General features: G+C 35.9%; 1 protein-coding gene across 1 annotated transcript in view; it reads left to right on the top strand.

Annotated features, from left to right (window-relative positions):
- The first annotated feature begins 2,636 nt into the window (after positions 1 to 2,636).
- RP1 (RP1 axonemal microtubule associated) overlaps positions 2,637 to 12,939 on the top strand; it is a 163,187-nt gene continuing 152,884 nt past the window's right edge. The window contains exons 1-3 of the mRNA XM_053958854.1: positions 2,637 to 3,045; positions 3,082 to 3,275; positions 4,450 to 4,625. Coding sequence (XP_053814829.1) covers positions 2,637 to 3,045; positions 3,082 to 3,275; positions 4,450 to 4,625 — 779 coding nt within the window. The remainder of the gene's footprint in view (positions 3,046 to 3,081; positions 3,276 to 4,449; positions 4,626 to 12,939) is intronic.

Raw genomic sequence — 12,939 nt, forward strand, 5'->3', positions numbered from 1 at the left:
TGAAATATTTTCTGTTTGTGAAAGGTAATTATAAGGTGTCTAAAAGATGCAGAAGCATTTTTGCTATTAAAATTAATGCTAGAATAATGGTATGCCAAATAAAGGCTTATCATCCATTTTGCTATGGAAAATGGATGATATTATTTTTCTTAGTTTTGTACATTCAAATTATTTTGTGTTTACACTGAAAATTGTCTTTTTTCTTTATTGATATGTATATTCCCTCTTTGTCTTAGATTTCAGTACTTCCACAGTGTCAAGACTAAGTATAATAATTAGCTTTATGTAAAGTCTGTTGCATTTCTCTTTCAAATGCTGATGCTTATGTAACTGAATGTTTTCCACAAGCACAAATATCTAGAACAGCTTCTGAGACTCTAATTCTAAAGTGATTAATGTTAGTCGTCTCATGAGAAAATCCACCTATTTTATCTCTTGTAAGAGTGAATAATCGAATCACACAGATGAAATTCCACTCCATTTTCACAAAGTATAAGAAGTACAGTAGAGAGCAGCTGAGGAGCTGTATCTGCTCATTTCTCTCTCTGGCCATTGTTGACAAAAGCGTTTTTCCCCCAGAGATCCTGGACTGGGCTCTCAAACTCTACTGTTGGCCAGCTGAAATGAAGTAACATGACATTCAGTTCACTCAAGAACTTCTGTCATTGCTGCTTTCACTTGAGTAGAACATTTGCTCTGCAAAGAGAGTAGGAAAGTTTGTGTTGCAGCTAGCAACAAAAATGCCCTTATAGATTTCCTTTAGGCAGATCCAGCTAAGCAGAATGACACATGCAGCATGAAATGTCTGGTTCAAATGGTGTCCCATGTCTAAACTCACCAATCAACCTCTCAGTGTAGAATTATAGAGAAAATTTACTCAGCTAATGAGTAGATCTGCCAAAAAAAGATGAACAACTGTAGCTCTCAGTGGTTTCAGTTGAAATGGAGCTCTTCCCTCCTACAGAAAGTAGGCCATTTCAGTAGCTGGGTTGTATAAGTTGCTGCAGCCAACCTTGAAAATTTCTTTTTACTTATTCCTTAATTAAATGCTTTTTTTCTTTTTCATTTTTTAAGCTTTTGAAATTGATTTCTTTATTTTAAATTGAATTATGATTATGCAAATCAGTCTTCGAGTACATCATTCTAGTGCAGACCTGTTGGGTTATTTTTTAGTTTTAGCACTTAGAGGAGTATATTTTACAAGTGTTGCATAAATTGTGTCTTATAAGGAGACATTTCTTCCTGTGTTCTGATCAGTGTTCAAAATAATTAACTCCTAGTGAAGGCAAAACACCTGAGCTGAAGCAGTGTATTATTGCACTTCAGCTGAAGCATTATTGGAAAAGCTGTAAGAACACAGTAAGATAAAATCTTATCAAATCTGACTTTATTTGAACCTTCACTGTCTTGAAACATAACATCTTCTTATCAATTTCAGAACTGATATATGCAGTATTAAAATAATCAGAATACTGTTTTCCATAGCTTCATTAAAAAATACATGGTAGCCAGAGATTGTTCCATTACTCAATATGGCAGCTATATTAAGATTACATCATCAAAGAATTTAATTTCTTTTGGTGACAAGTGTTCCCTGAGGTTGCTACGTAGCTTTTCAGTAAAGGTCTACTAAAACTGTTTCCTTGAGGCTAATTAGTTGAAAGTTTTTATCCTGTGTTCCAGTGAAAGCAAACCAATCATTAAGATAGTTATTTTAGTCACTTAAAGGGTTGTCATTACAGTATCTATATTTAGATTGGATTAAAATGGAAAGATTGGTGCTCTATTTACAAGCATGAAGACTATCAATATGGTTGTCAAAAATAATTTGTTGTTTATAAGACCAGTATTTAATGTTTTCATTTCAAGGCTACTTCTTCTGAAGAATACCTAATTTTTTGGTGTCTTTTTGAGGGACTTAAAGGCTTTTCTTTTACTAAAAATGCCTTATTTTGTCAGTAGTTTTTTCTTCTCAGTATAAATACGACTGTTGTACTAGATATGTATTGTGAGACAGAAAACTTGTAACAGAAAAGGAAATAATATGTCAATTTATGATAAAACTTCCCTCTAACATATGTTTTGGGCCTAATTATGGTATAGATTACAGTTCTGTAAATCAGGAGACTTTTCTCTGACTTCCATGGTTTTGCCTTGATATGAAACTAGTATATAAGATCAGATTGAATTACATTGTCTTTCAGTTTAGCTATTTTGGACTAAAAAAAGCTTGTACCAAAGCACAGATTTCTCCCTCCTAGTAAGGACTTTTCTTAAATATCTTAAATGTGAAATGTCATTAGCTTCATGCTCAAGAAAGGATGGACTGAAAAACCACCTCCTTCTAAGAAAAGGTCTCTTGTACAAAAATGATAAGAGATTAGAAATTACACTGGAGAGTTTTGGGAATACTTGCAAGTAGAGCTATGCTAACTTAATCTGACAGTATTGGAGTCTTTGTGGAATTTAGTGATAACAGCTTGAATCCATTTAAATTCAATGATTTTTGGCACAACACGCTGCTGTTGGTTTCTCATAAATTCTCTTCCTGTACCTTTCAAAATGTAGATCATATTTTTACTAGTCACAGAGAAAGTTTTACATCCATCTTCTCTTTCTTCCAGATTGCTGTCAAAATGAGTGAAACACCTTCAAGCAGTTACTCGGCCAATCATCCAAACTCCTCCGAGAGTGAGCAGAGTTTATCCACGCGCCATTTCAATGTTACTGAACCTGTTGTGGCAAAACGGATTTGTTTCTATAAAAGTGGAGATCCCCAGTTTAATGGAATCAAAATGGTAGTTAATAGCAGGTCTTACAAGACATTTGATGCCTTGCTGGATAGTTTGTCAAAACGGGTCCCATTACCTTTTGGAGTAAGGAATATTAGTACACCAAGAGGGAGACACAACATCACCAATTTGGAGGATCTGGAAGATGGAAAATCCTATATTTGCTCCCATCAGAGGAAAATGAAGCCCATCAACCTGGAACAGGCCAGCAGAAAGCCACTGCCCTGGCAGATCAGCAGGCCTGTCAGTGCTCGTCGTCGAGCTGTGCAATTAGCAAGGCAGAATGAAGATGGGTTTGGCCATCGAGAAAGCAGAATAACAACTCCCAAAAAGATGCTTGTTTTCAAAAATGGGGATGTAAGACTTAGGCGCACCATAGTTTTGGGAAAAAAAAATACACAAACATTTGAGGCCTTTCTGGATTATATGAGTGAATTAATGCAATATCCAGTTGCAAAGCTCTATACCACTGATGGCAGAAAGGTGAGAAAAAGGATGAGTACTGACATTTGTTTTGTGATTTATTCTAGATTATTTTAAATATAAAAGAAGTTGTATCCATGATTGAAACATAGTCCTGATGTATGATCTGATGTGCTAAATTTCATCTGTTTACTTTCCATGCTTTTTACCCCTTCAGAAGGGCTACCAACTTGGAGGAAATATACTGGAATCTTGGGAACAGAGAGAAGTTAGTGAGGGCACATTTCATTTTAAGCAAAAAAACAAAAAAACACTTGGAACTATGACACCCAATTGCCTATTATAATTTCAAACCATGGACCAGGTTCTGTACCTCTAAACTTAGATGGTGCAGCGCTAATAATTCAGATTTTAGTCTCGTGTGCAGTTTGTATAATTTTATCTCAGTGCTTTTTCTGTCTGCTGTTTAACCACAAAAGAACACTTATGGTTTCACTTAGCAGGTATCTAGAAAGAGAAATCTGTGCAGAACTCAAAGAGTTCATAAGAAATCTCCTGTTTACCCTTCACTTGTTGAAGTTGTGTATTAGGTTGGGAAACTGTTCATATTACCTACAAGTTAGTGAAGTACAGTTTGTAAGCATTAATTTGCAATGCATTTTGGAACATACATTCAAAATTGTCAGACAAAGCTCTGAGCATCTTGATCCAGTCAGATCTGCTTTGAGTGGAGCGTTAGACTGTATGACCTCCAGAGGTCTTTTCCAAAGTATAATGCTCTGTGATGGTGTCCTACGTCCTTTGTGGAAGTATGAGCCAACTGCTTGTGCTGTATTCTGAATTTTTCCTCCATGTCTTCATATGTATACCTACCTCCAAATGCATATTCATATTTCATGACTATGAACAGTCACTGTGCAACAATGAAACAAAATTATGGGTGTAAACACTAAAATTGTAAGAAAATTTTGATCTGGATCCAAGTTGCTTCTTGAAGTAATTATCCAATATATTAATATAACAAGATATATCCTCATAGAAATAGGAATTGCCTTATAGGAATTGAAAAATTAATTCCCTGCTGTGATACATATTTAATAGATATTTAATAGTCTGCTGCAAATGAATGTAGAGACTAAGGAGTGAAGATATTAAAGCTTGAAAGGGATGAATCTCTTACACTATTTTTTGGTGGTTACTAAGGCAGAGAATTTAATGTTACTTTTTTTTCCAGGTTCCTAATCTTCAGGCCTTGATATTGTGCTCTGGAGCTGTAGTCGCAGCAGGGAGAGAGCCTTTTAAACCAAGCAATTATGAATCTCTTGGGTATTTGCGACCTGCTAAACCCCTTGGAATTAGAAATCGTGTGTACCCAAAAGCCAATGCCAAGTCAGAAAGTGAAAAGAGTAAGTTCTTTGAATTAATTTGTATTTTATTAATTTGTTTATCTCTCTTGGCATAAGACATAAACAGTGACAATCTTACTAGGATCAAGGATATTCAGAAAGGCCAGTTGAAACTGTTCATATCTGGTGTGACTCCTCTATAAGCTTATGAAAGATCAAAGTGTTAATTTTCTTTTTAAAATGCAAGTTTCTGCTAAGTACTCGGCTAGTATGCATATTTTATTTCTGATAGACTTACTTAGAACATGGATGAAAATTTATGAGTATATTTCACTTTAATTCACTTGATTGGCATTGTTATTAATTTTTTAGTGCCAGAATTAATAACAACAGTGGTAAAAGTAAAATCTCAGGCTACTTCAGGCTCTCATTGAATTGCTTGGGCAAAACTTTTGTTCGGTTTTCAGAACTTAACAAGTGGAGATTTGGCTTATCATGACTTACTCTTCTTTTCTTGTCACATGCTCCACATAAATAGGAAAACTAGTATAGCACCCATCCACTCACAGATTGATCAAGTTTTTGAAGCTGCTTTTGCCTAAACAGAGTGTTATTCATTCCTATATCCTCATGGCTGTTATATATATATATTTTAAATAAGGTTGGGAAAAGATACACAAATATGTACTTTCTCTTTGATTACTCAAGGAGTTGCTCCCCTGATAAGATCAGGAAGAGTGTGAAGTGGCCAGTGGATGATCAAGAACATGAGGAGCTCTTGCACAGAAGCCAGGCTAGATGAATAGCCTGAGGGAAACTAAATGCTGCAGTACCAGAGCTTTAAGTCCTGTGGGAATTCCTGACATTAGAGCATCCTGTAGGGCTGAGGTACTGTGTACAGGAACCTCCTGAATCCAGAAGTACTCTCTACTCTTGCTACAGCTTCATGCTGTACTGGAGCACCCAGGGAACAATCTAATTGTTACTGTACTGTGACTTTCCGCAGTAACCCTGACAGAGTCATGGAGCACTTTAATATATGACATTTGGTTTCCATTTGCTTGAGGGAGTTCCATTCACATTCCTTGCACTTTATTATCTCCCCACCAAGCTATTAATTTTAGTTTTTTTCAGCCTTCATGTACTTTGACTGCACAGCTTGAGACCTGTTTGCAGAGCATAACTAATGAGTCAAGAGAGAATGAATAAGAACATTTTGAGAATGAAAGGTCTGCAGAAACAAAAATCCTACCTAGATTCTGCTTTGAGACAAAGACTGAGCCTTGCAATTGTAGAAAAACTGAGTTGTTGAATCTGATTATCTCCTGCTTCTAATTCTTAGTCAACAGCAATCACAGAAGGAGGGAGAAAAAAAACCCCTCTTTTTGTCTTTAACCTGAGAATTAAAAAAAATATCAGGTGTAGGACATATCATTGATGATATGAAAACATGGAAAATGAAATTTCAGCATCTTTGTTCCAATTCCATTTTCTGAGACAGAGAAGGTGAAATTTTTACTTTGTGAAGCAGAAGTTCTGGTCTGTGTTAGAAGAACTAGTACAAACTTCTGTTTCTTATTTAGTCCACTGTGAAGCATATGCTCGAGAAGATTGCAAGGCCATTTGCCTGGTTATAGACGTGTTTCTATAACAGTAATATATTACTGGAAAAGTCTTGACATGAGACCACTTAAAAAAACAAACAAACTTAAATTCAAGAAATGTAGATAAGTTAATATTACATGTGTTAAAATGCTTTTTGCAAGTGAAACCTGTCTATTAAGTGGTGGATTATATATTTATTTAGATATCAGTAGCAATTGTTCATACCTTTGTGTGGGTGTACCTGCACTGTTTCCCTTGCACACGCAGAAGACCTTGGAAGACAGCAAAACTTTATTCTTATCTCATGTTCTTTTAGCTCTCAACTCTTCAGCGACTATGAGGGAGAGATGAGATAAAATTTTTAAAAGACCCAAGTTATTGCAGAGTAATCAAAACATATTGTGGGAATATATATTGTGTATGCTAACACATTTTGTGCCACATTCAAAAATCACTGAAGTCTAGAAGTATTCTCATATGCTTTGATGAGTTTTTCACCATTGTCTACAGTACAGATACATAAAGGTGTTCCAGAATGTCATGATTTAAGTTCAGATTTTACAAGGAGTTCAAGAACTTCAATGTTTACTTCTTTATAGAAGGTCAGAGGATTGGATATGAACCCTTTCCTCATGCGTCCATGACATTACAAAGAATAGTTACTCATGTACTGTAGATTGTTAGATTAAGCCTGAGGACATACATATTGACCTTGACTGACATGTTTTAGTACTAACTGTAAGAACTAAATGGAAGTGATATATTAATGATTACTAAAGCATGAAAGGGAAGTAAAGCTGGTAGCTTGAAGCCCAAACACGTGGGCACCTATGAATCCTTTGAAAGGCTCAAGGCAGCCTCAGCTCTCAGCTAAGTATAAAATGAGTAAAGTAAAAGATTACACTTTTTAAAATAAAAAAGTATAATCTTTTTTAGGCTTTGGAGCTTCAAATAAGACTGTAGTTCTGGCATTAGAAAGAACTTACTGTAAAATAATAATAAGTGGACAAGCTTAATTCTTTATTAAGACTTTCTTATATTTCTTCCTCTGAAAACTTCACAGATGAATAGCAAGATTACCCAATTTTTCTGTACTTTCTAATGCAAAATAAATAAAAAACCAAAATATGTAAAATAACACACTTCATTAACATCTTTAATACTAATTTTTCTCCTTTCTTCTTTTCCTTTGTTGCCTGTCGCTGTCTCATCATCTGGATCCTTATCCGTGATATTTGTCTGCTCTACTTTCTGTCTACTGAATGAATCTGTGCTCTTTCAATGTAATTATTGGTAGTGAGAGCTCAAATGGACTCTAGTTCAAGATCTCAGATATTCTCAGTTTCTTCTGATAAAGGATCCAGCAATGATAACATCTCAAATGATAACAACTCAGAGTCTTCCTATGTTCTTGACAGCCATAATGGGATAGGAGTAAATCGGTCAGTTATTGGTGAAGACTTATCTGTGGCACAGTATCAAGATGACATTGAGAAATCCGTTCATATTAATCAAGATGGCAGTATCACAGTGGAAATGAAAGTTCGATTCAAAATTAAAGAGGAAGAAACCATTAAGTGGACAACCACCGTAAGTCGTGCTGGACTTTCTGATGACAAAAATATCTCCATTTGCAATTCTTCTGCAATGAATGTGGAAGACTGCTCATCCAATGTAAATACATCAGACTGTATAAATCCAAAAGATGCTCCATTTTTGAAGAGCTGCAATAAAGAAGGGGAAGACTCATTACAGCAATCCAATGAGGAAGTGTCAGAAAAAGAATCAGAATCTGATTTGAAAAATGCTGATTGTAATGTCTCTGAGAAGAACAATTCTGCAGAGTTAGATGTAAGCAATGTACCCGAGGAAAATATTAAGCCTCGCTTTTATAGGCCTCCCACCCCTGGGCCAAGGCGCGTTCGACAAAAGAAAGCATTAGTTGAAAGTGTCACCTTGGTATCTGAGAAAGAGGTTCAAGAGAAGACAATAGGACAGTTTTCCTATAGTGAGGAAATAGAGAATGGAGAAAAAACATCTGAGTATTGCATGGTAGCTCATTCAAGCAGAAAAAAATCAAGTGTCAGTAATCCAAAGTTTAATGAGATGAGTGACAATGGTTTATTAAAGCCGTCTTCAGAAAATATAAAGGAAGAAATGCTTTTTAAAGTAAGCCACAAAAGTAGTGAGATAATAGAAACCACAAATAGGAAGATATTGGACTTGCCTCATGAGGATGAATTGGTACAGAACATATTGGAGAAATCAGCTGTGGGACAAGGTGCATATAGTAGTTTAGTATCAGCCTCCAAAGCTAACATCAGTGGTTTCATGCCATCGTCAAAAACTTACCAGACAGCTAGACCAGGTACAGCAGATCACATCCACAAGTCATGTGATATTAAACAAATAAAAAGGTCAGTGAGCTCTTTCATTACATATTCAGAATTATGTCAGTCAAAAGAAGAAATAAAATGCCAAGCTGCTGATTTAGTAGATGTTTCTCAAGATTCAGTGCATTCAGCCTGTGCTGGACATAGACAGATGAAAATGATGGCACCTCCAAATAGTAAGAGTCCTACTGAGAAAGTAAATCAAACAACTGGATTCTTTCCTACTGTTACTGAAAGTGAGACTCAAATCAGTGCCACAACTGAATCTGTGATGACAACACCCATTGAGAATAACCAGTCTGCATCGTCCCTCACCAAAAAGAAGAAGAAGAAAAGAAAGTCATCTAGCTTTCTAGAGCAAAGTACATATGAAAGTCAAAAGCTTCAAGAAATTTCAGGGATAATTAGAAGTGAGGGACTGCATATCACACAGGATTCCACAACAGAGGCTATGGATAAATATTCTGAAATGCCTCAGAAAAAAGGATCTGAATATTTTGTAAAAAACAATGATGGGTCTGCCAATTCAGACAAAACCATACATCCTGAAGGTGAGTTCAATTGCCAGGAGTCGGTAGAACAAAATGGATCATCATCATCTAATAAAAAAAAAAGAAGTAATAACAAGAAGGTAGCCAAGGTGAAATTGAAGTCAGGCAAAAAAAGCAGTATCATTTCATCTGCAAAGAGTGAAGATGGTCTAATTACAGCTGATTCAAACAATGAATCTGAACACAGTCAGGATACGCTTAATACTGAGAAAGAAGGTACACATCTTATGACCAGTTCTTTCAAACAGACGCCTAACTCATCAAAGCCATTGTCAGAAGTGCCAAAAAATCTTAACTTTGAAAAAGAAAAGAATAATTTGGAACATTTGCTACCAAAGAAAGAGAAAAAGCAAAAGATGAAGAAAAATCTAAGTAAAGGTGTAAATAAGAAAAATATGTTAGAGAGTGCCATTACACTAGAGGCTCTAAACCGGGAGGGTTTTCAAGAGAAGGTTGTTGAGCATTCACGTGAAAACTACGTCCAAACTTGGCTGAAAAATTCATTCTCAAACTCTGTCTTACCTCCTATAAAGAAAAGAGAAGGGACTGTAGAGAATAGCAATGCCTGTTCTTCTCCTAAAGAAAATACTGATGCCTCTATAGAAAAAGAAGCTAGATTTAACACAAATAATGTGCATGTAACTGGAAAAACACATCTACTTGAAGATAATCTAACAAAAAAACCATTCAAGCCTATTGGTCAAGTAAGAATTTCAGAAGACTCAGCCAAAGATTCAGATGAAAGACAAACTGACTCTTTGATTCATTCTAAGACATCTGTACTAGAAGAAGCCAAATATTTACTAAAGTCAGAATTTCATCAGGATACTAAGCTGCATTTGTTTCATAAAGCACATGATAAAAAGATGGCAGAAGCTGACATTCAAGTTACCAACCTATGTCAAATAAAAAGATCTGAAGTTGCTGTTCAAGCTGATTGCACAATTGTTAGTGAGAAAATTGGAATTGAAGTTCAGAATAATTGCATGTCTAGCATTTTGCTTAATGAACTTCAATCAGCTTTGCTTGGTCTGCAGAAAGGACATAGTGGATGCATTGGGAAATCTTGCAGGTTTTCGGATCTTTCTCCTGCAGCTTTTGGTTCTTCCTCCAATGCCCTCCTAGCTTGGCTACTTTTACTGAATCTGAGAGAGAGTTTGATTGGGACAATCACAGATGATATGCAAAAAAATGCCTGTAGCTGTTCTGAAATATTTACACAGTTAAAATGTCTGAAACAAACTGCAGCTATAGACCAAGCTGATGAGCTGAAGGCTGTCTTCTCACATCTCCAACAATCAACAGAAAATAACTTATTACACTTTAGGAAGGAACTTGAAAAGCAGGGCTCCATGCATGAGAATGTGCCCACATCTGAAATTCCTAATGATACACATTTGCATGAACATGAAGAATCAGTTGAGCCTTGTATTGCAATGGACAGTGTAAATTCTGAAGAAGCTCTAAAATTAACTGGGGAATCAGAAAGCTGTTTTGATATAGAGAGGGATCTTCGTAAAGAAACAGAGATGTTAGACATGACTGCTCCCAAAACACAATTAGATGGTCAATATGGCAATACTGATTCAAATACCTGTAGCGTTCCATCAGCTGTAGAGACACCAGAAAGAAATGAAGAAATGCCTGGTAACCTATATGAAAAAACTCAAGATACATCATTCATTAATGAAGAGTCAGAATCTTCAGTAGAACCTAACTCCACAATTCATAGTATAACTTCTAATGATAACAATTGTATTTTAGATCAGGATACTTCTGAGTTAGAAGGTGAAAAAGGCATTGTACCTGTTAGTACTGATAAAAGTGATGATGAGGATGTTGATCCAAAGTCAGCAGATATTGACAAAACACCAAAACACCAACTTACACTAGATGCTGAAACCTCTGTAGAATATAATAATGAGGATTATTCTGTACAGGGTGACAAAGAAGATGCAGAAATATCTGAGGAAACCTCTGAGAGGTTATCTACAGTCTCTCCATTATCATTTCGTTATGAATCAAAGCAAATTACAGAATGTGACATGACCGAAGGAGAACAGAAATTGCAAGTAGAAGAACTGGAGAATAAAATGTGTTCTGAGACATCTCAATTAAAAAAATGCTTAAAAAGTCCTGCTACTTCAGACTGGTCAGATTACAGACCAGATACTGAAGAGAGTGATAATAACTTTAGGGCATCCAGTGATTTGACCAATGAAAGTGGGGAGGAAGCACTTGAAAAACATTATAATACTGGCTATGTAAAGAGAACTATTGAAAGACTCTATGGCAAGACAGAAGCTTCATTTAAGCCTGACTTTCACAAAGGATTTCCTTATACGTCAAAAGTATTTCAAGCAGATACTGAAGGATTCCACTCTGCAGTGGGAGAAAAAATAATTTATTTTTCTCAAGAATCTATGTCTTGTTCTGCAGAGAAATTGTCGCACTCCTCAGTACCATCACAAGAATATCCAGTCAAAGTAAACAAAGATGACAGTATATCAAGAAGAGAAAATACTCCTTTACCAACACCACAATCTACTCTTAACAGAGAAGAGACAAGTTATACTAATGACCATTTAGGGGAATCTCCAAATCAACATTGTCAACCTATCATTCAGGCTAGTGAAGATGAAGGAATATTGATAGATAAAGGCAAATGGCTTCTGAAAGAAAATCATTTGATAAGAAGATCACCACCTGAACGGAGTGGAATGTATGGTAATTTGGATACAACATCAATTGAAAGTGATGAAGTCCCATATTCTCACTTTGGCAACCTGGATCAGTACCCCACCCTTGATGAGATCCCTTCTTCAGAACTTGAAGACATGGTAAAACCCCCTGAAAATTTTTGCAGCTACTTCAATATGCCTCATAATAGTGATTCAGACCCCTTGCAGGATGAATCAAATACAAAAGGCAAACTTAGTCGCAATGGTAAGATCCTTCCTGCACCAAACAAAGACAAGACCAATCCATCAACCATGGTAGGTTCTACTTCCACACAGGCCGACACCAATTTTCCAGCATTTTCATCTGTAGAATTTAGATTGCCTGATAACAAGGTGCATCCATTGGAAAAGCCTTCAAATACTGTACCCATACAGTCTCAGCCAACAAATGTTAGTAATGTTGATAGAAGTGCTCTTCGTGAAGAAGATTCTCTGGATAGACTCCATGCGATATGTGGCCAACATTGTCCAATACTGATGGTAACAGTAACACCAATTAATGAGGAACAGAGAGGATATGCCTACCAAAAGGCATCTGATATTGAGAACCAGCTGGGTTCATCATATTTGTTGGCCAAAAAGAGCAAACATTTAGAATTGTCAGATCAAGACCTGACAGACAAAAATAATCATGTGACTTTGAAGAATAACTCTATCAATAAGATTGTCAGTAATATCTTTAATAGGTTTTATGCTGATAACACCTTAGATTTTATTAGTAATTTTGGGATTCTTGCATCCTCAACTTGGAAAGGCACAGATATTTTATGGAAGTTAAATATTACAGAGGATATGAATGCAAACCCCATGGAAGCCAGAAATTGTCAAAATAGTGTATCCAAACTCATACCCAGTGATCTTATCACAGGCACAAATACTGAGCTACCCAATGGAAAGACATGTCAAACCTTAAGAATAAATTTAATTTATATTGTTGGAGAAAAATGTTCTCCCATGTTGGCAGATCCAGAAGAAACCTGTCATTATGAAACATTTCTGAGGTGTGACACTTCCTTAAATAACATTGAACATAAAACCTCTGAAAATCTGAAAAACAAAAATGCCTTTCCTACAGAAGAAGACAAAGA

Source organism: Vidua chalybeata, chromosome 1, assembly GCF_026979565.1.
Source record: "Vidua chalybeata isolate OUT-0048 chromosome 1, bVidCha1 merged haplotype, whole genome shotgun sequence".
Lineage (NCBI taxonomy): Eukaryota > Metazoa > Chordata > Aves > Passeriformes > Viduidae > Vidua > Vidua chalybeata.